The sequence below is a fragment of the Passer montanus genome, unplaced genomic scaffold, assembly GCF_014805655.1.
Source record: "Passer montanus isolate IOZ18808 unplaced genomic scaffold, ASM1480565v1 scaffold13, whole genome shotgun sequence".
Lineage (NCBI taxonomy): Eukaryota > Metazoa > Chordata > Aves > Passeriformes > Passeridae > Passer > Passer montanus.
The window spans coordinates 12,210,646-12,234,409 of record NW_024359832.1 but is presented as its reverse complement, the minus strand read 5'-3'; the positions used below and the strand labels follow the sequence as shown (position 1 = coordinate 12,234,409).

Here is a 23,764-nt window from a genome sequence, read left to right as displayed (position 1 = left end):
CTTGGTGGGGGAGGCAGCTTTGGAATACTTACACTGTACTCTCTTTGCCTTGCGTTCAGTACCATTACAGATATGCTTGGGATTTGCTTGTGAATTCAGGTCCAGACAAGTTAATAAGCTTCTGAACATGGAAGCTATGAACTATATAAGTTAAAGACAAAAAGAAGATTGTACAAGCCAGTTTATCTGGCTGTCAAGCTTTGGAGGAGGGTACAGCATTTGTCCATTAATGTATTTGAATTTGAATGCAAAATAATTCCTAATTGGTTCTGGTAATAAATACTGTTGAGGGACATGTTGTATTTGTGTACACTGTCAGGGAGAGTTAACTGAAATTTGCACAGAATTTTTTCCCCTGAGAAATAGTCAATTCTGGCATTTAAAGTTGTTGTAAAGGATATTTTTTGTCATAAGATGCTGATGCATAGATTATTAATAAAAGTCCATCATGTGAGTGCAATTTCAGAAGTTTTTTTTAAATTACCATGGCCTGACTAAAATTCACTTCAGGACCAATCTCTGCCAAGATCAGAACTATGCTAAGTCAATATAAATGTATTTATGCTTTAAAAAAATAAATATATATATATATATATATTTCTTCAATAAGCATTTTTGCCAGCAGGTATTTAACAACTCAAAAAAATTGATCATGGTCCTTTTTTTCTTCATGTTTATTTTATTTTTTTTTACAAAATGTGCACATTTAGTTTACACAAACACGCTACAGCAGATTTCAGGTGTACATGTATTGTACTACTCTTATCCTACACTGGTGATAGCAGAGCAGCCTTCAACATGCCTCTAACATCCCATCTCTACACCAGAATAGATACCTGATTTATTTTTACAAAATTATTCTTGAAACCTTCTTCCTACTTCATTAATCCCCTTTCACACTTTCTGCAGCAATGTCACAATGAAGGTTGGCCTATCTGTTAGCATTTCACCTATTTTGAAGTATTGGCATAGACTCTGTGGACAATATATCTTAAAAATTATATGGATGGAGGGTCAATGTTATATTTTGTATGCATACTTTCTTAGAAGAATCTTTCTAGGTTCAGAATTAAGTAGTTCCAATCTTAATGAAGAAATGATCTTAAAAAATGTAACGCATTTATCACATATAGATGATATATAGCTGAAGTTTTCATTGTTTTCCAGGTTCTGTCCCATAGTTAATGGTATTGCAAAAAGATGAAATAGATGTTAGCCTCTAGCAGTCATTATTAGTAGAGGTTACTATGTAGTGACGTTCATTCTCAGCACTAAAGTGGGATGGCAGTTTTCAAAAGTTCATGCCTTTTTCTTCATTAAAGGCAGAAAAACACATACTTAGGAAAGCAGTGTTAGGATCCAGTTAAGTTTTCTTCATGAAAAATTGGAAGTCAGAAGATCCTTAATTTTCAGCAAATACTTCGCATACACATCCAAGAAGAATTAAAAACACAGTATGTAGGACTTCTGGTATTCATGTCATGATAAATTAAGTGCAGATTTATTAGGTGAGATTGAGAGAAGCTTAGTCATAATTTTTAGGGAATAAGAATACACATAATCAACTTGTTTGTTTTGTTTTGTTTTATAACAGTTCTTGCTCTCAAGTTACCTGTTTAGTTATGTTTGGGGTTTGGGTTTTTTTTTTCTGAAGAGAAAAACAAGTCAAAGTTGGAAGGCAATTATAGCAAGGTGTGCATCGCACATTTATTACAGCATTTTAACTCAAAATGTTATTCAAAAATGAGGACTACACTATAGAAATATGAGAAGAAAATAAATTGTAATACCTCTGTATAAATTAGAAGCTAGAGATTTAAGAAGTACGCTTTAACACCTGGAGCTTAGTCCAGTAAAAATGAGTAGCAAAACTAAGACTATTTATTTAATCTCTGTGTGACTGTATCTATTTTAACTAGGGGTTGAAATGATAATAAAGGTGCATAATGTCAGTTATATTTTGTCGGAGTTTGTAGTAAGGACCTGATTTTTCAGTACAGTCCTGTTAACTATATAGCCACTGTGGAAGTGCTAGATTGTAGAATTTAGAAAGAGGTTTTTTTTGGGAAGGGTATATAATAAAAAATTTACTTGCATAATACATGTCTCAGTGTAAAGCTGAGTAACTTTATTTATGGTAAAGTGGGAAATCCATTTTTTTATATAATGTTGCAGAATAGCTCATATTTGTCCATTAGTTGTAGACCTAATGTCTTCATTAAATCACATTTTCAAAGAGCTGCATGGATCGCATTATATTCTCATCCTGTAAAGAAAGACAACACATAACCAAAAATCACACACCGTTACAAATGCACCAATTACAAGTTGGTGGATATCTATACTGAATTGTGGTAGAACTTTTTAGTTAATTGCAACTTTTTTTTCAGCTTGTTTGGAGAAATGGTTAGCAGAAAAAGGTTGTTAATGAGTCCATTCTTAAATAAGCTTTTCTGTGTATTAATGAAACCAAAACTACTCTTTCAAGAATACAAAGCATATTAAGAAAATTAGATCTGTAACATTTCTGAGGTTATCAGTTTATATTCAGGATAACAGAATGCACCTAGACAATAAATACTGATGGAATAGTTGTATCAAGTTGAATCTGTATATGTAATTGCTAATCCTGTGCACAGTACACAGGATTCTTTTTGCAGTCCTAAGGCTTCTGCTTCATAGTTAAGGATGACTAAGAAAAATAGACTTAAGTGTGCACCTTTGCTGAGCCAAAATCAGTCTGTTTGACAAGTATCACCACATCACTCTTAAGCACCTCAATTCAGTTTTTGTGTGTGTTCACACTGAAAGATGGTGACTGCTTCTAAATGCTACTTCTGCTTTCTGATTGCTTTGCATTAGGTAATTTTTTAACAAAATATTAATCTTTCCAGTTCTGTATTATACTGATGCATCACTCTGTGCCCCAGATTTTATCAGTAGGTAACTCTCAGCAGAGCAGTTAGCAAAAAATATTTTTCTTTTTAAGCTTTACCTTTCAGTGTATAGAAGAAAAAGTTACTTGCAGTAGCCCATATTTATTGATGTTTCTGGATCAACAGTTGCTAGCACAAAACAATATATATATACAAAATAAAAGAATTTATTACAATCTCATTTAGCATTTGTAATGATCCATCTCTTTAGTACTTTCTTCAGAGATGATCTAGCCCTCTTTAATTTTAATGAATAAAAAGACTGAATTATAGATTATTTTTTGATGTTTCATGAAGAATGTGCATCAAAAACCCACTTCTTAGAAAGGCTATCTCAATAGTATTCTCCACTACTGATAAGTATGTGAGATTTCTGTACATTAATCTTCCAGTAACACGTGTTCAGTATCAATTTCCAGTTAAATTAGTCACTGTTTAGTCTAGTGGGTGATTTGCTTTGTAGAAAATGACAAGTCTGAGTAATTAGCTTAATTTATGTTATGAAACATGCACAGTGGGGTTTTTTATCTTTTATTCTCTATGTCATCTGAAGCAATGCTGCTGTAAGGAATGATCTGTGTGCTATTTTGTACAATAACTTGCAATGATATGTCATTTCAAAAATACACTATATAGGCTAATGCTTGAAAATGTTGTATAGCAAAGCTACTATATTAAATTACTGAAAGTTAAAATAAATTATCCTTTTCCTCAATGCATTGCTTTGAAACCTCAACTAGTGAATGTCACTGAGGTTAACTGTTTAACCTAAGTCACTTGTCATATAATGAGTACAAATGTTTTTGTATATACATTAGCAACTAAGCTCAGTAAATGTGCAAGCAAACAACATGCTCTGAATCTGCTAAATGTTTTGACACTTCTATCAATTTTACTACATATGTATCATCATGAATGAAACTGGTAGTTTTCTAAAATCAACTCCATATTTCTGAGGCTGGCTGTTTCTTTACAGAAGACTTCCAGTGGCACTCCCTTAGTCAGTCAAATTAGAAGAGTCTTCACAAGAAAACACAGTCTTGTCATAATATTTAGAACATGATAAGTTTAAGTAGCTTTTTTTTTGCCATCTTTAAAAAAAACCACCAAAAACCCAGAAAAACCCCAGAAGCTTGCATTGGAATTCCTTGGCAAGTGTATCTTTTTCATTTGACTCTTTTTTCAGTACATTTTCTACACAAATTTTCATATTAGACTTGTTAAACAGTTCCTAATTCAAGACAAAGGGAGGTGCTAGTGCATATGAAGCATTGTCCATATGAAGCACAAACCTGGATGAATGAACTTTGGCAGATCTGGCCTACCTTTAAGCCAGTTTTTCATAGATCTGAAATGGTTTCTCTGCTGTTTTCAGGATAGCCCAAACCATCAACACTGAGTATGGGAAGGGTTACTCCAGCAAAAAACACCTGTGCCAGAAGCCTTGTTGTCATTATCAGAAGGACCTATGTCATTCACCCTGACAGTCACCCATGCACTGTGCATGCCTTAGTCCTTTGACTGTTCTTTGTGGTGCTGCTGTCGATACGAGGCAGTGCCTGAGTCAGACCATTTCCCATTGGCACCAGTCAGTGGAAGGAGGCAGGTAAGGAACTGGGAAGTGCTTAGTTCTTGAGGTACCCCCACTCTTGTTTCTCAAGACCTAGATCTGCTCTTTGGTAATTTACATGAAGCCAGACAAACAGCCACCACTTTCTGGGACTCAGTCTGGCATGTCTAGGGCAACATAGTCTATTTGTAGCTCTGTAGTCTATTGTGTTAGTGACTAGTTTTGCCAGTACTTTTCCATGGCCTTTCCATAAGCAGAAACACAAAACAAATTCCAGAGCTCCAAGCCCTGGCGGGTACAAGGCCCCTATCCTCCCTTGGTTCTTCCTGGGAACCAAGGCTGAGAACAACTCTGAGATCCATTCTCATGGACAAAGTACAGCAAGTGCTGATGGTGGGGCTCCAAAGAAGGGGCTTGACCTGGGCAGGTCACATCACCACTTGTCCTCCTCATTGGTGCCTTTTATCAATTATGCTAATTTTCTAAAAGCTACAAAAACTTACTCACCCCTGGGGGGTGTAAGGCTTTGCGAACATCTTTCCATAACTGCTCCTGAAGGCCTTAAAATAAAGATCTTCTTTTATATTACCTCCTTACTAAAATTACCTCAAGCTTCATTTCCAGGTTGAGCAAAAGGTGAAACAAAGTTTAACAAGGGCCAGTCCTGGAATCTGCACCTGGGATGGAGCAAATCTGCATCTGGGATGGAGCAATTCTGTTAAACAAAGTTTAACAAGGGCCAGTCCTAGAATCTGCACCTGGGATGGAACAATTCTGCTTGTGTGTATAGACTGGGGAATGTGAAGCTGGAGACCTGCACTGAGGAAAGGAACCTGGGTGTTCTGGTCAATGGAAAGCTGAACATGAGCCAGCAGCACTCTGGCAGCCAAGAGAGCCAGCCCTGTCCTGGGGGGCATCAGGCCCAGCATGGCCAGCTGGACAAGGAAGGGGATTGTCCTGCTCTGCTCTGCACTGGGGCAGCCTCACCTTGAAAATTGCAGTTTCGGTGCCACGATATAAGAAAGACATAAAACTATTAGAAAACATCCAAAGGACCCATGAGGATGGTGAAGGCTGTGGAGGAAAAGTCATATGAGAAGCAGCTGAGGTCACTTGGCTTGTTCAGCCTGGAGAAGACGAGATTGAGGGGAGACCTCACTGCAGTTACAACTTCCTCATGAGGGGAAGAGGAGCAGCAGACACTGATCTCTTCTCTGTGGTAGCCACAGAAAGGACCTGGGGGGATTGCCTGAAGTTGTATCAGGGAAGTTTATGTTGGATATCAGGAAAGGTTCTTCACCCAGAGGGCAGCTGGACACTGGAACAGGCTCCCCAAGGCAGTGGTCACAGCACCAGCCAGACAGAGTTCAAGAAGTATTTGGACACAGGCACATGATGTGATTCTCGGGGTATCCTGCACAGGGCCAGGAATTGGACTTTTTCCTTATGGGTGTCTTCCAACTCAGAATATTCTATGATTCCATGAATCCCAACCCCAAACCTCATGTCTAAAACCAAATCTCAATATAAATGTGAATTACATGCTTTGAAGCACAGAAGTCTGAAGATCAGTTCTTAATTGGCAGAGGGACAAAAATTTAGGTAGCAAGATACTTTTTGTGTCAAAAAAAACATAGCCACCATTGAAGTCAAAAGCAAGGGAAGGTGAGATAAGTAGCATGATGACAATTGTAGTATTCTGTAGCTTTCATTGTGTCTCCATCATGTCCCAGTTTAGAGAGCATCTCTCTCATGTGTATTCTGAATACTTAGAACAGGAAAATAAATCTTCTAACAGACTTGAGAGGCTGAATTGCACTGGATAAGGAGAGCAGGCAATTCCTTACTAAAGGTATTAATTTTCTTTGTAAATGAATCATTCAGCCCATCACCATAATTGCTGTCATATGCAGATTAATGTGTCATTAAACTTCCAGAATGCTACAGACTTCAGCTGGGAAATGAATCTCATCTCTGTTTCTGATGATCACACAGTGTTAGCAGAGGAAATTACTTTTGTTGGTATTGAACAAGACTGACAAGCTGGAACCACGGTCAGTGTAACAGAGCACTGCTGACAGATGTGACACTGCCCAGTGCCTGTTGCTAAGGATACACAGAAAAGCCACAGTTAGCAGAGCTCTTGGCTGTCTTTCATCCTCTAAAATCAGTGGATTAAAATTAAAAAAAGTATTGCTTACTAGATAGCTGTGCTCAAAAAAGCAACTCCAATGAATAGCTACAGATGCATGTAAAAATAGACTGCTTCTAGAGCATCTTTGAGCATCTAGAGATTTCCCTATTTCAAATAGTTAAAAAACTAAAAAATGCATTAAATGCATTAATCTTGATAGTCTTGTTATTTTCTGTCTCTTTATTACTCTGTTCTTGATATAGAAGATGCAGGGGTTATATTGCTGGTCTCTATCAGCTTTGTATTAATCAGCCTGCTGGGCAAGGTATCAGCAGACCACTGCTACAACTTCTTAAATGTATCACTGTAACATAGAATCAGACTTATTTGTCACATCAATTTATATAATGTAATCAGGCCTATCATATTCACTATGTCTAATGTGATGCTTTACTATACAAAACAACCTTGATCTTGGGTTGTCCTGTGTAAAACCAAGAATTAGACTTGGTGATCCTGGTGGGTGCCTTCCAGCTGAACGTATTCTACAATTCTATTAGCCTGTTATCATGCCAAAGGCTAGTCTTTCTTATTTTATACTCTATCATGTTTCTTTTTTCTTGCAATTTTTAAATGAAAAATTAACAGGATTTTCTTAAATTTATGAAAATGCCACTTATCTTTCTTCATATCATCTACTGGTTTGAGAACAATCTGGTTTCTGAAGAGCAGAGGAGTGAAATCAGTCTGTAACTCCTGCTCCAGAAGTTCTCCATCCTGATTCTAGGGGCCAGGACCTGCTGGAAGAATTTCTTTCTTGCTGTCAAGAAATTAACAGCTACTTGGGTAGCGTAAAGACTTGTGGCTGATAATCACAATCAGTTCACCCCCTTGCCTTGAGAAAATTTGTCTGGTGTCTGTCTTGCCATCCAACACTTTGAAAGCCCTTTGCAGTCTCTTTTTAGAAGGCTTCACTGCTTATAAGCACATTACAACTCACTGAGAAACTCACCCATGGATGATAAATTTTCAGGCAATATTATTATTGCCATGAGTATATGCCAGTTGTGACAGAACAGTGTGATCCAGCATTGGGCAGAAGACAGAAATAAATATTTAGCTGAATGTGAAGAAAAATTTTTTCCACCAAGTGTAAACAATACACTATTAAAGAGAGAAAGGATATTGGCACAGCTGTCTAATAGGCAATGACAGCTTGTATATAACAGCTCTTCTGCAGATTCATGCCACAAATTTACACTGTTCAGTGTTTCTGTGTAATGGTGTACATAGATACTCTACTTGGGAATATGCTGTCTCTGGTATTAAGATCACCCTCACTGACACTCCAGAAATCTGTAAAGAGCTATGATAGAAATAGCCAACAGATACACATTAAGTACTTAACACTGAATACTTACTTTCTGGCAGCTCTCAATGAATTCGTCTATGGTAACTACTCCATCTTTGTTCTTGTCCATTTTCTGTATGAAGAAAAAAAAAAAAAGAAAAAGAAGGAAAAAGTATGGGAATTGGGTTTGTGTGGCTAAGCTTCGGTATCAGGAAAGCTACAGGGCTGACTTCTGTGAGAAACTTCCCCCACGTGCAGCACAGCCAATGCCAGCCAGCTCCAGGACCTGCTGCTGGCCAAGGCTGAGCCATCAGGAATGAGACCCTCTTCAGCCCTTTGTTAGGTTTTTGTCTCCCCTGTTCATTTGAAGTGGGGAGTGAGAGAGAGGCCTTGGTGGGTGCCTGGCATCCAGACAGGGTCAACCCACCACAGTATGTTTCTCCTCCCGAATTCCTGTGTGAAACAAGACCTTTTCATTGTTCATTTCAGTTATATGTCAGCCTAGGAACAACCAGTCCAAAAGCCATAGGAAGTGAACTATGCTCAAAGAGCTTTTGTTGAAAAAACAGGGTATGATGAGTAGGTCTGGGAAACTTGGAATGCAACCACAGAGAACAGAAAAGAATTGGATATCTATAGAACTGGAAGGATATGTTATAACAATGAAAATTTTTATCTGATCACAGAGCAGTCTTTTCAGATTCTCTGTTATGTGACCTACCTGGAAAAATGTTTCCACATGTTGTCGAGGTGCATCTTCTTTGAGAACAGGATAGGTGCATTTCCCCATCATATCGTATATTGCTTTCATGATATCAAGCATTTCCTAAAGAGGAAAAAATTAAGTTTCTGCAATGTAATGTGCATTTTCCCTACCAACTCAGAAAACTTGCACCATTTGGTGAATCCCCAGATGAGCATCCCAGGGTGGGGGTGCAAGGACCTGCTGACAGCGTGGGTACCCATCACCCCCAGGGGCTCCTGCACTGCCCCTTGCCTGGCCTCTCTTCCAAATGACCTTCTACTTCTTGGACACAGCAGTGCTGCTCTTTGACTTCTAGATGTCCACTGCTTTAACTCAGAACATAATTTTTTAGAATTTGCATTTTAGAATAAAGTTTTGGAATTTGCCTAGATTTTTCTTTTTTTTTTTTTTTACTGAACAGATTCAAGAAGGAACTACTTAATTCTTAGAAATTCTAGCATCTGATTTAAGCTTTCAGAGACGTATGATTTCAATTTAAAATTATTTATAATATGTGCAAGTTCATGGATTGTGAGAAGAATCTCCCAATATCTTATGAATAAAAATAAAAGGGAAAAGAGTTCTGTAATAGCAAGTGAATGGCACATCACCTTCTTACAACTTATTTTCCCTGAAGAAAATAAAAACACCCATGTACACACCCTCACTTATGCAGAGTCCTCCTTTTTTACTATAATCTCTGAATTTTGAGTGGCTTGTGAAAATTTTAATAATTATAAAAACAAATCATCTGTAGTATGCTAAGAAATTATCCTATACATTACTCTTTTATAATGAACCTGAAGTGTTTTTTAAAAAGTGCAAAATTATAAGTGTAATTTATATCTTTGTATAAACCCCACTTTAAAAAACTCCATATATTTTGATGAAATGCTCATTTAGTCCCACTTATTTTAAGTATGTGTTTGAATCCTTGCAGAAGAAAAGATGGAGGAATCTGTCTTTATAAATCCTGTTTCAAAGAAAAATTATTAGAAGTAGATTCATGAAATAAGTAACAATTATTGCCCACATACTTAATTCATTTTTGTCCAAATATCCTACCAATCTATTCTAGGAGCTGTATGGGTAAATATGTAGGCATAAGTTGGAGCCAACTATTTCTGTACCTATTATGCTCAGAAACATAATTTCTGAAGAATTCTGAACTTTTGCAATTTCTGTAAAGAATTTCCCTTTTCAATGTTCATATACCTTTAAAATGAGATAATTAGTTTAATTTTTAGTGTGTCTAACTTCACAATATCTGATAACTTGTTGACACATTCAATTTGATAATGAAACCATTCTTCTCTGAATGCAGAACTTAGCTAACAACCTTTACTTTCTATAACTACAGTAAGAAGTAGACCTTACCTCTTTAGTTATATATCCATCCTTATTTATATCATACAAGTTGAAAGCCCAGTTCAGTTTCTCCTGTACTGTCCCTCGGAGTAAAATTGAGAGACCCATAACAAAATCCTAAATCGACAAAAGTCTTGGTCAGTTTGGAAATGAGCAGTTTTCCTCAAAAACTCAGAAATCCAGAATAATGAATTTGTCAGAGGTATGAAAAGATGTGTTGTTTCAAATTTTTTTGCTTCACTGTGAGTGCTAATGATTTCTGGATTAACAATCTAGGCACTATTTCCTACACTTATAATTAGTAAGTAAATTGAGTAATTTTCTATAAAATAAACATAATTTTCTGTTAGTGGTTGTATCCTCTGAAAAGCCTAATGTCTCACATAAGCAGTTCCCATTGAAGTGAATACCAGGAAAAAGCCATCCCCATGGTTTAATGGTCCAAGAAAAGCTTAAATGGTAGTTAGATTTATCTAAGCACAGGAGACCAATTTGGGGAGAACTATGTACTAAGGAATATTAAATTCTTGTTCAATCTCTACCTTGTTAAAGTGGAATATGTGGTTCCCAGACCTCTTAGATCAATCTGCTGCAGTCAGCATTTCAAACTTCATGTATGACACTGCACACCTCAATTCTTGTTACCCTTGTTAGAAGTGTGATAGGGAATAATAAATATATTATATGTCCATGCGCCATTTTAATGTTTTTGTGATCCGCCAATGCTCTATTGCTGCAGAGCTATTCCACAGAAATGAATCAGAAGGCTTTTGAGATTATTTATATGTAGGATTTGGTTATAGATTTTTGTTTCATATTAAGTACTACTTTGACAGCACAAACCTCATTTTTACATTTAGTGAGCATTGTCCAGAGTGGAGAAAATATCAACTCCCATCACCTCTCTTCTGTATTTCCCAGCATGTTAATATTTTCTAAACCATAGCTTGGGTTTTGTTTTTTGTTTTTTTTTTTCCTAACCATCTCCTCTACCTCTTTTTATTTGACAATCATATGAACCCATAAATTTGTGAAACTGCCTTCATAATATCTTGAGCAGAATAAGGGAAGTACATTTAAATGTGTCTTTCTACATTGCCTACAATGGCATACAGAAAGTGTTAGAGTAACATTAAAGTAGAGACAATAAAAGTCAGAAGACTTATTTGCACCAGCAAGGTTTTGCATTTTGTCTAATGCAGGAACAATGGAAAAGACTACACTGAGATTAAACATAAATTTAAAAGGCCTAGTGTACCACAAACTCAAATAAATATACCTGATACACTGAAGTATACACAGGTATCATGGACTCAGGTAGTCTAGTAGGCACAGACAACTGTTCTGACAGCTTCAGTCTTTTAACAATTCAATTGGCATGCTCTGGGTTTTCTTAGTCTGTCAAAAATTTCTGTCTTATTGGTATATGTGCCCTTTGGGAGAAATGGATACATTAATCCTGCTCATCTTGTCTACATCTCAATGACTAATTTAAGGTCACAGGGTTAAATCTCCAAACAGTTCTTTAACAATATACTATTAAACATTAAATTGTTCAAGAAATTCAGAACAGATTTGATCACATTATAGCATTAGCAATTAACCTTTTTAATTCAGTACCATGTCTGTAAACCTTTTCTGCATGGCTTTATATTCTTGATGTAGCTTCTCCTTAAGTCCTTTGTGAAGGTCCCCAGTTGCATTAAATTAACCTTTTTAATTCAGTACCATGTCTGTAAACCTTTTCTGCATGGCTTTACATTCTTGATTATATGTAAGATTATATTATATCTTTTCTTAGATTATATGTAAGAATTGTGAATTTATTTTTATTTTGGCAGAGAAAAATTTAAAAAAGTTATTTTATCTAAAAGAAATCCATTTTCCTTTTCTTGTTCAATTCTCTTTGTTCCTTTCTGTGATGTACCACCTGTGTTAGCTGGCTTCCTGGAATCATTTCTACCCCCATTTCCAAGGCTACCCTGCTATCACTGGTTTTAAAAAAAAAACCTTGACCTTACATTGTTTTTCATGGGGTTGGGGATTGTTAAAAAACAGAGACAACTCAAAAACCTTCCAGGTATGTGCTCTAAACATTGTAGCAGTGAGTCATCTCCTTCCTTATCGCATCAAGATGTTTTGGGATCACATACAGTTCAGGTGCATTGTCTTTGTCTGAGTGTTGTGCGGGAGTCATCTCAGGAACAATAGAAAGGATTCTTCATAATAAGGAGTTGTGATGAGCTGGATAAGGACCAGCTAGGATGGGATATCTTTTCTACATACTTAGTTTCAAGCAACTGAAGAACACAGGAATAGAATCACACAGAAACATAGTATCTGATTCAGTGGATGTAGCCCATATCCACAGGATATTTTGCACTAGAGCCTTGAACAGGAAAATGCTCTGCACAGTGGAAGGCAATGTGTGTGTCAGGAGCAGTGCAGCCATTCCAGCTGTTAAGCTGACAATCCAGTGCAGAAAGACACAGAAAAGCAGCAGTGCAGAGAAAAGCAGCTAAACTCAGGGAGCAGCTCCCATCTTTATGCGTGTAACCAACAACTCAGTGATGCACAAATCTGGCACACCATTTAGCAAAGAGCATCAATACAAGTCCCTATGACAGTATTAGAGCACTCAGATGGTGTTTTCCATCCCGGTTTAGACATGTAATTTCTAGGGAGAGAGGAATTCTACTTTTAGAATCTGTTTATTTTTTAAGAATACTTTGCTGTGATACATACATCCTTTGAGAATGCTATCACTGCCCACTGAGAGGGATAGTCCTGCTCAACTGAGCACCTAATGGGGAGAGCTGCATCTGATCTAGGGTGACAAAGGAGACTAAAACAGAAAGTCTGAGCCGAGACAACTCTAGGTTGGGTCTTTCTTCAGTCTGTGACAGTGAGGTTAGAAACACAAAAGTCTCTACCTTGGTACTTGCCTTTACTCCTTTCCACAGCTTCCTGTTTGTAACTTGCCAGCTTCCTGCAGGGCATGCTAATACCTGTTAAGACCTACTTCTGTGCCTAATTTTGATTCTTCAGGAAAGGGGGATGTCTCACTGAAGGGTTGCAAAATGCAGCATCACTGCACCTGTACCAGAGCCTCTGTGTACTCAGAGCCTGCTGACATTTCTGTTCTGCACTACAGCGGTAGAGAATGTCTGGTTGTGACCTGGGATGAACTTGTATTTGTGGGCCTTTTTCAGCAGTGATTAATTATCTCCTAGCAAGGTTGTTGATGACTTTCTGATTGCTTTATCTCTCAGTAAATCTTTGGGGATAATTACTTAATTAATAAATTAATTAACAAGCTTATTAGTGTGCTGTCTCAAATCCATAGGAAAGCTTAAAATTATTCACCTGGTCATGTGTTCCTTTATGTATTTTTCAAGGCCAGAAGTAGGTAGGTAATCCATTTTTAGATTTAGATTTTAGGATTTTGAGAAGGAATCAAGTGGTGTCACAGAAGTGGTGACGGCCTGGTGTATATAAAACAAAGGTCACAGAGAAGGAACTGCTCCCAAAAGGAAATGCACTTCTTTGTAGCTACTTTAAATCAGATGGCGTTAAAATGCTTATGAGATCACTCTTGTACTAAGAAAAATTAGCTCATTTCCTACATGACATGGACAAACCTTTTTGTGTTGAACCCACAGAATCATGTTTGTGAACCTCATGAAATTCAAGGAGGTCAAGTTCAAAGTCCTACATCTGGATCAGGGCAATCCCAAGCTGAAATAAAGGCCAGGCAGAAAATGGATTTAGCGGAGCCCTGAGGAAAAGGACTTGGGGATATTGGTTGATGACAAACTCAACATGAACCAGCAATGTGTGCTTGTGGCCCAGAAAGCCAACCATGACCTGGGCTGCATCAAAAGAAATGCTACCAAAAGGTCAAGGAAGGTGATTCTGCCCCTCTTCTCTGCCCTCATGAGACCCCACCTGGAATACTGCATCCAGCTCAGGGGCCGAATGACATGGACCTGCTGGAACAAGTCCAGAGGACTGGAGCACCTCTGCTATGAAGACAGGCTGAGAGCTGGGCTTGTTCAGCCTGGGGAAGATTCCAGGGACACCTTAAAGCACCTCCCATTACCTGAAGAGGGCCTACAAAAGACCTGGGGAAGAACTCTGCACAAGGACATGTAGGAACAGGACAAGGGGCAATGGCTTTAAACTGACAGAGAGTAGGTTATAATTAGCTAGCTATTGGAAAGAAATTCTTTACTGTGAGAATGGTGAGATACTGCAATAGGTTACCCAGAGAAGCTGTGAATGCCCTGTTCCTGGAAGTTTTTAACGTCATATTGGATGAGGCTTCAAGCAACCTGGTCTAGTGGAAGGTGTCCTTGCCCATGGCAGGGGGGTGGGAACAAGATGATCTTCAAGGTCATTTCCAATCCAAGGCATTCTATGATTCTATGACTTAGTTAGCTTCTGCCTTCATAATAGTGCCTTAGATACTACTTTTATATTAATGAAATATGAAGTTGTGTTTGATCTTAAGAGCTGTACTCCTCTACGGAAGTGAGTTAGCATGCTTGCTAATTTATTACCCAATATAAGTTTGGTTTTGATTAAATATGACAGAAGTCTTTAAACATCTCCCAACATTGTGTTTGGGTGCAGCATTGTGCTTTAAGACACTGAGAATTTGTGGGATTATTGAATGACTTTGGGCAAGGTCACATTTAGAACAACCTTAATCTGCATTTACAACAAATGAAGGATACTGATTTGGATATTTGCATGTGTGTGCAATGTGCTTTACTTTGACAATATTTCTAAAGTTAGCCTCTATTTTTCTCACCGTGTAAATAGCTTTGAGGCCAGATCTTCATTTTGGCTCAATGACAATATACATGCAGCAGATGAAAACCTTGCTTTTATATGTGTCTCTGTCTAATGAAGAAAAGAACTTCACTAACATGCCCAAAGAGCCCTCCAATAGTTGGGTCACTGGGTCTTCAGAAACTCTGTCATATAAAATCAAAACTAGTTCACAAAACTAATGAAATAAACTAGTCTCAATACAATCATGGGATAAGGAGAGATAAATTCAAGCACCTAATTTTATAAGTCTGCTTTTTATGCTATATAAATCTTTGACTTAGAGATCCTGGCTCATTACCAAAGAGCATACAGATTTAGGGATGACAAAATTCTAAGGACACAGTAATCTCACCAAGCAATCTCACCAAGAAATGTCAATTGAGGTGTACATTTAAGTAGTTGTGCTCAGATCTAACTTTTCATTGTTGATGGTTGAAAATTTGAGGAAAAAAGGGCAAAAAGCTAAAGAAAATTCTCTTTTGTTTCCCTGAAACTCCAGCTACCACTGCTTCATGGGAAATTGAGAGTACAACACATAAACAAAAAGTCATTATTATAAAAAAAAAACAATTTGCTGCCATTTCGCATTTTGATAATCTTTTTTTTATACAGAAAATAGCCAGAGTGTTTTCATCATGGGCAATTATATTAAACTGTATTTACTCCTACACTTTGATATAGAAAGTACTTTGGAAAGAATGATTATTTTTTCTCCAAACTTCTAAACTACTCCTCTACCTTTTGAGCTGTTTACTTTGTTGTTTTTCTAAAGGAAATTAGAAAAGTAGAATAAAGATTGGAATAGAAAGAAAATGGCACAGCTGCACCTGGGATCAAAAGGAGCAGGACAAAAATGAGATTATTGTATTTTGCACATTTTGCAATATCTTCTACATTTTGCAGCTATTTTCATATGACTAGGAAAAAAACCCATACATTTTTAACTTCAGGAGGATGCTTTTAGAATGGCCATCATGCAGTTTGTAAGTATAATGTTGCTACAAGGACACAGAAGCAGGAGTCTTTTGACAACAGTAGAGTTATGCTGGATTCAAACATAGTGCAAATAATATGAAAGTCTGGATCACTCATGTCTGTCTTGATATTGAACAAAAGTTCAGCACCTCTGCTTTTATTTTCCTAATTTATTTTATTCCAAAGCCCTTTTTTTGTGCACAAACCTACACTCTGAGAAAATCAAAGCACTCTAAATCCAGTGTATTTCTTAAGACTTTCTGCCTGAAATACAAGTGTCAACAAATTGACCAGGAAACGTACAAAAGATTTCTTTTGTTCCCATTCTTTTAAATGATAATTTCAGAAATACTTTTCAACTACTCGTTCTAAAAATAATTTTTCTCAATGTGCCTGCTTGTTGCTGTAACTGAAAGAGGGGAAGCTTAAGTTAGATATACAAAAGAAATTCTTTACTGGGAGTGTGGTGAGGCACTAGCACAGGTTGCCCAGAGAAGTTGTGGATACCCCATCCCTGGAAGTGCTCAGGACCAGGTTGGATGAGGCAACTTGGTCTGCTGGGAGGTGACCCTGTCCATGGCAAGGGCTTTTGAAGTGGGTGATCTTTAAGATTCTTTTCAATGCAAACCATTCTATGATTCTGTGATTAGATCAGAAGAACCCTTGCATATTTAGCCTATGTACAGAAGGCATGAATTAATCCTCCATTCCTCCTCCTAGTTTCACATTTATTCCACTGACTTCTTCTGCCTGGAAAAAGGCATAGAGGGTTCATGTGTTTTTTTAAAATAAATGCAAATAGTGATAAAAACAAATCTGACTATAGTCTTAGTTTAGGGTATAGATTTCTGACCACTGCACCTGATTGGCAAGTCTTCTTCCTGTTACATAAATTAATTATTTTTATATTTAAATAAATCTGTATGACCTCAAAACAGCATTCACTAAAATAAATCATAAAAACATCTACAGGAAATTTCATTAAATTTGAAGTGAGTGTATTTTCACAATACAATCAAAAGTTATAAGGAAATAATTAGTTCATTGCAATGAAAACCAAAGAAAATATGACAAAACAAACATATCCTCTTGCAAATGAACTCTTTTTTTTTTAAATTCTACAGCTTAAAATATTATTTCCTTTGCAGTATTTTGTACACCCTGTTCTCATCTACAGTATTTCAGTAAGGTTCCCTTTTTTCCATCTTATATTGTGTGGATGACATCAGCCTTACCAGAGAAAGGCAGAGCTGGGAAAAAATATTGGGCAGTTAAATGGAGGAAGAATGAATTTCCAACTCTTGTGCTTTTAAAACATTTGCTTTAAAGCCTTTTTCTAGAACTTTCTGGAAACTAAGTATGAAAAATCCGATTTTGGCTGAGTCATCCCCATAACATTAGTTGTAGTTCAGAGATCTCATCTTGCAAAGGCAGAGAGGAAGAGCTATTTTAGGTAACTTGTGTATAAATTGGGTTACCTTTTAAATTGACAGATTTTTAAAAATGTTATGTAGTAGCACAGTCTGAGTTACTCTTATGGAATATATAACTGTAAAGTAATGACTTTTGTTATTACATTGGAAAAACTTGAAACTTGAGTCACATCAGCTAAATTTTCCCTAATGTGAGCCAGCAACCAAACTGGACTTCATTACAAGGAATGCCAGAGTATTCAATTTTATAGAAATAAGCAATGGCATCACTTACCTCAAAACTTACAGATCCATTGTGATCAGTGTCAAATGCATTAAACAGAAAATGTGCATATGTTGTGGAATCTAAAATTTAAAGCAGAAAAAAGATTCACAATAAGTACATATTATTTAATAAAATTTAATTTAATTCTATTAAAACTCTTTGATACTGAGATATATTTTGATACCAAAATTTCATAGCAAGACTAGATTTTCAATGAAATTTGAACTTCCTTTTTTGGAAGGAGAGGAGGGATAAGTTGCAAGTGCAAAGAAACCAAAAATGAAAAAATTTGTTCGGGAATAACTCTATTCATTTTTATTCTTGTGTTTGCTAATCACTGATAGCTGAGCAAATAGCAAAGATGACATATTATTGTACTCTGAAACAGCCTGTTTTAACAGGAACACTGCCTGTGACAGGGATCACATGCCTACAATGAAGGATGTGCTCATTTGCTCCCATTAAATGAGGGAAGCAGACACTGCCCTCACTGCTCACAGGGATCACATGCCTACAATGAAGGATGTGCTCATTTGCTCCCGTTAAATGAGGGAAGCAGACGCTGCCCTCACTGTGTGTTTTGCTCTGCACACAGATCCCTTCCCCAGGTTGAAGCTGATCTTGTCAGAAAGCTGCTGCTGCTACCAGCTCCTATGCTCACCCACAGGTGAGAGGAAACTGCTCCGTGTTTTGCTCTGCACACAGATCCCTTCTCCAGGTTAAAGCTGATCTTGTCAGAAAGGTGCTGCTGCTACCAGCTTCTATGCTCACCCACAGGTGAGAGGAACTCCTCTCCTGAGAAGCAAATTCTTAAAGCTGGCTTGCTGCTGAATTCCCATGATCATGGCATTAGAGCTTGAAAAATTGGCTGTGACTCACTAAATGGTCAGTAAGACTCTGAAAGATGACCTTAAACAAATGATCCCTTCACTATTTGCATACTTTCCAAACCTCCTCCCCAGTGCATATTGACTCATTTCAGAAACACAAGACAGCATGAATATAAATCTGTCAAGACTGTAACTTCTGTAAAGATCCATCTTTCTATTTCCACCAAATGCCTTCTAAAAGGCACAAGCTGCTCCAGGAGTAATATATTGTAAGAAGAGCACTTATGCAGAGAAAGCCCTCTGGATGTGAGGTAAAAGCTGCTGGGGTTAAGGGAAGTCAGCTGTACTCAGTGTTTTTCCTTCCCTCAAAATCGTACAAATTAATGAAGGATGAAGGCTTGTTTATTTTTAATACTCACTTCTCCCTTTCAACCTCATATGTTTACAATAATTTTATGCTAATTAACATTAACCTCACAAATTATTAATAAAGGGCAAAGTGTCATGAAATCAGCATCCCCTTTGCAGAACAAACTTTTCCCTCTCATGGAAAAACCTATCAATGCTGAAATGCCATTTTCTGATTTCTTGGCAATAAACCATTTTACCCTTTATATCAATCCTGCAAACCTTTATTTTTCACAGCCCAAAAGACTGTTTTGTATTAAACCGAGCAATCGTCTGGCGACACTCAGCTGAAATGCCACCTAGACTCCGAGGAACTAAATAAAACAAAACTCAAAGCTTTGTGCTTCACAGACTAAGACCTGATATTTATAAGAAAATTCTCTAGTCTTACTTCAATATGTGAGATAATCATAACAAGAAAAAACTGCAATCTTTAAAGCCTGTCTATTAACATGTTTTCAGAGAATTAAATCCCCATCACCACTATTTGAGAGAGTAATTCGTTCTTCCACGTGTCCAGTAATCACTGTAATTGCTTAAGCACAGCTTGGCAGACACATTCACACTTCAGCTGAAAAATGTAAATTTGTTGACTACAGTTTATATTTAGCATTTTAACAGTCATATTTCCTATAATCTACTGAGACTTCTGTTGTGCAACAGAATATACTATGGAAATCATCTTCAGGGAAAAAATGTCTTACAGAGGTATAATTACTGTAAAAGGAATTTTAAATACCTTCCTATTCTCTTGGCACCCATTTCATAAAAACATCTGAAATATTCCTGGTTATTTTCTGTAGATGTACAGAAAACAAAAAGGGATTTTAATTTTGTTGCCCATACATGATACAATATACTACTTTTTTTTGTATGATGGTATATGAAAAAAAGTCCCTAGCTGAAAAATATTTTTTCTGGTTACTCCTCTGGAAAAAAAAAAAATCAAAAGGCTTTTTTTTTAGAGTTGTTTGCTCAAGCAATTCTGGTCAGAAATTTTGCTTTCAAAACCACAGCAGGATAAGGCATGCTTGTATTTTAATTAGAGCTACTTAGTCTAATTTCCCCCTTTCCCCCCTAAATCTTGAACATTATTAATTTTAGAAAAAATCTTAACTTTTTAAATGAAATACTATTTCTTTCCAAGGATCTGATATCATAATTAGTAGGCTAATTTGCTACTTTAACAGGTTGAGATAGGAACAGCTCTAAAATCAGAATTCCCTTGAAAAACACAATCAAAGCATTTTAAATATCAGAGGCAAAAAATGGTAATCATTGCACAGGGAAGAGTATGACTTATCAAACTAGAAGCATGATCTCATTTGTTCAGAAGTGATACAGGAGTGCAATAATTACTCAGTGTGTGAATTCTTAATCATGAAGTGCTTGGGTGAAGAAAAATCCCAACTTTGATTCAGGAGATCCACTGCAAAAATGCAGGGGGTATATTCATTCAGGTGTATGGCAGTGAATTTAAAAATAAGTTCCTGGAGTGCCCTTTCTGGCATGGAAAGCTTTCTACAAAGCTACTTTTGCCTTTTAAAATACATTGGTTCTGCTGCAATCCAGTGTAATTTCCTTTCCTTTGTTACTCTTGAAGCACCTTGTCCTATTTGTAATCCTCCTGTACCTGTCCTGTCCTGGACAGTCTTGGAAGTTGCTTGAGAAAGTGACTTGCTGGATGACATTGAAAAATTTCTTTGGTTGCCCTGAAGATTAAAATCTTATAGACATAATTTTGTTTGTTCAGATATGAATTATGTATTGAATATATGAATTGTCATAATGATACATCATGTTGCACCTGGTTTTTCATGACACAGACAATTGGAGCACAGACCGATATGTTTTAATTTGGGGAAAATTTTCCAAGCTTCTTCTTTCCTCTTTAATACTGGGATATAAATAAAATCATTATTTTGAGAACATCTGAAATTTAAAGGCCTCAGCTGGACACATTATTTTGACAAGACCTTAAAAATTTAAGAACTCAGTCTGGTTTCTTAACTAGACATCCCAGTGCAGTTCTCACCTCCTCCTCAAAAGGATGTCACTGCCCTAAATGCCAGAGGAGCAGAAGGATCAGCATTAACACCAGGAACAGGGGTAGAAATTAGACATTCCATATGTATCTATTTTAACTACATTAATAGTTTTTCTTCTCTTTAACAACTAGATCTGGAATAATAAAAATCAGTCTTTTAAGATTACATTTACTCTCACAATATCTTTTGACTTCACTTTTAGAATAGATGTGCTTTCTCTTTGCCCATAGACAACAGGAAATATGATTTTTTTTTTATTAAGTGTAGTAAAGGTGTAGTAAATCACATAGAATTGTTTTCACTACCCAAGGGTAACTACAAAATATAATATTTCAAACTGTAATTGTTAGCTTGGTCTAAAAGTTTACAAAGAGAAACAATCAGTAGTCAGGTCAACCCTTCTAGCCTTTTGTTCATTTCTATTGAGTGTGCCTACTTCCTAATGATTTCAGAGATGGTAATTTGCAATTAATGCTGTTCTTTACCTTCTAGGTCTTTATTCAAAATAAAGCTAATGGGGAGATATTTTGTTCCTACCAATTAATATGGGTTTTTAAATAAAAAATGAAAAGAAGGAACTCTGAACAGTCCCAGAGAAATACACAAATCTCAAGAGCTCTGGGAGAAGCTGAAGAGGTGGGATTGAAGGGTTGTAGGAAGATATGAAGGGGGTAACTGAATAGCAAATGCAAGGGGAAGAAAAGAGAGGAAAAAAATTCAAATTGAAAGAAATCTGAGGTTCAAGGAAAGAACCCCCAAACTGTTACACATTTTTGTGTTACCTTCCTTGCACTAAAAGATAATGGAAATAAAAAATAACAAAACTCCTGAAAATCAGTTAATTGAAATCAAGATTAACATTTAAGAAGAGAAATCCCACCGAATTAAAGGGGGGTTGATATGAGAGGGTACCTGCAGTGCCTCCTACAGTTCCTCCTACTGTGAAAGGTTTTTTTTTCAGTAAAAGAGAATGGGCAAGAATTTTTGGAAAGCTTAAAGCTTAAAGAAAAAAGAAAAATAACCTACTCAGAGAAACTTGCTTTTCAATGGTACCCATCACAGGTAGTACCTTCATAACAGAAGACCGACTTCATGTAGACATCATTGCATTTCAATCAGAAATACAGACTTAAAAATGTGTCCAACTATCAAGGAAGTACCTCTTGAGTTCAGACAGAGCTTGAGGGAGCAATCTTGTTAATTTGAGCAAAAGGCTCTTTTGTCGATTTAGGAACTAGCAGATTTACTGCAGTACTAATTATGTCTGCCAAGTACTTACCTCCCTGTGGAAAGAACTGAGAGTAAATCTCTTTGAAGGTTTCTTCATTGACAACACCACTGGGGCATTCCTGGAAAAAAAGTAAATGACAAGAAATTAATACCATCCAATCTGGTCCACTCAGCTGACGTGTTCAGGAGACCATCCCCAATATGTGTGTGACTGACACATTAAAATGTGTGACTTTGCACTTGCAATCATTATTAATGCACATTATCACGCTGAAGTATCTTCCTAAAGGATTCCCATGAGACAAAAACTCCTTCTATGCCTTGGATGTCAGCTTCATTTGGGACCTGAGTGACACAGGTGGGCAGCAGTCACCTTGAGTGGAGCTGTTGCTGGAGCTGTTGTGCCACCTGTGCTGATTGCAGTGGTCCTCCCCCAGCTGCAATCAGCATTTGCATGGTATGGAAGTCAAGCAGGAGTGTAAACACTTAGGTATTGCTGATGGAACATGCAGTCACATTCTACTGGAAGAGTTCTATTCAATGAATTTAAAAGGCCCTGTCACCAAAGATCTTGTTCAAACCTTGCAGATCCTTTTGCCTCTTTGCACCTTTTTCATAAATTGAAATATGTAACACAGAATATGTAGGAAGTTTCTGAATAGAGTGACTACAAAGAAAATGAAAGGAAGTGAAGGATAAAGAGGGTTAAACCAATGACTTATGCAAAGAGGTAGGAAAAGCAGAAGGAATACTGTAATTGTTTACTATGTCAAGCATAAATATCCAAGACCAGAGAGCTGATTTCTAGTCCTGATTTTGCCAGCCTGAACAGAAGACTTTGGACAATGTACTTAATTCTTTTTAAGCCTTAATTCCTTCTTTAATGCAAAAAGGGGGTAAAAAGCCAGGTATGTTTTTTTAAAAGAAAAGGACTTTTAGAAACAAAGGGGAAAAAAAAAAGCAAATTAAGTTTTAAGGTTCATACATTTATTTTTGACTATTATCATGCTATTTGGACTGAGGACTCAAACATATGTCATCCTAGTCCTAAACTCAGGAAAATTAATAGCTGGAAATGGAGATCAAGAGTAGTGTAACATCTTTTACCAGTGTAATAACAACTTCTCATATGATAAAAAAATAGTATTCCAATTAGATCAAACAAAAACCACTGAGATATTCATAGTTCTGTCACCTGCTAAGAAACAAATAGTGTAATCTCTAATTGAGAGACAAATGCATGGTCTGAGAAACGCATGTCAGATCTAGGATTATCATGCTTTTATGTCAATTATCCATATCTAAATCAGCTTTTCATCATAACTAAACATATGCAAACATATAGCAAGAAAGAATTCTGTGCAATCAAAAAAAACAGAAACAAACATCAATGTCAGAGAAACACATACAAAATTATTTATCCCTGGGCACAGAGTTTGTCACTGACACGGGCAGAGCTAGAGCTCAATAAGATTAAATAAATACTGACTGCTGAGCCACACTGCCTTTGGAACCAAAGACTTTGGGGAATGGGAGGAAGAGTGAAATGAAACTCCACCCTTCATTAGGTAAGGAGCAATCCATAATTGAGGAGGCATCTCCCTGTCTGTCACGTCTTTGAGCATGAGGGCA

At 36.8% G+C, this 23,764-nt stretch overlaps 1 protein-coding gene across 12 annotated transcripts in view; it reads right to left on the bottom strand.

Moving 5' to 3' along the window:
• Positions 1-658: 658 nt before the first annotated feature.
• The window catches only part of KCNIP4 (potassium voltage-gated channel interacting protein 4), a 388,989-nt gene continuing 365,883 nt past the window's right edge, over positions 659-23,764 (bottom strand). For all 12 annotated transcript variants that reach the window (XM_039698971.1, XM_039698980.1, XM_039698981.1 and 9 more), the window contains 6 exons: positions 22,182-22,251; positions 17,626-17,696; positions 10,114-10,221; positions 8,713-8,817; positions 8,062-8,124; positions 659-2,266 (listed from right to left, as the gene is read on the bottom strand). In XM_039698971.1, coding sequence (XP_039554905.1) covers positions 2,219-2,266; positions 8,062-8,124; positions 8,713-8,817; positions 10,114-10,221; positions 17,626-17,696; positions 22,182-22,251 — 465 coding nt within the window. In that variant the 3' untranslated portion in view covers positions 659-2,218. The remainder of the gene's footprint in view (positions 2,267-8,061; positions 8,125-8,712; positions 8,818-10,113; positions 10,222-17,625; positions 17,697-22,181; positions 22,252-23,764) is intronic.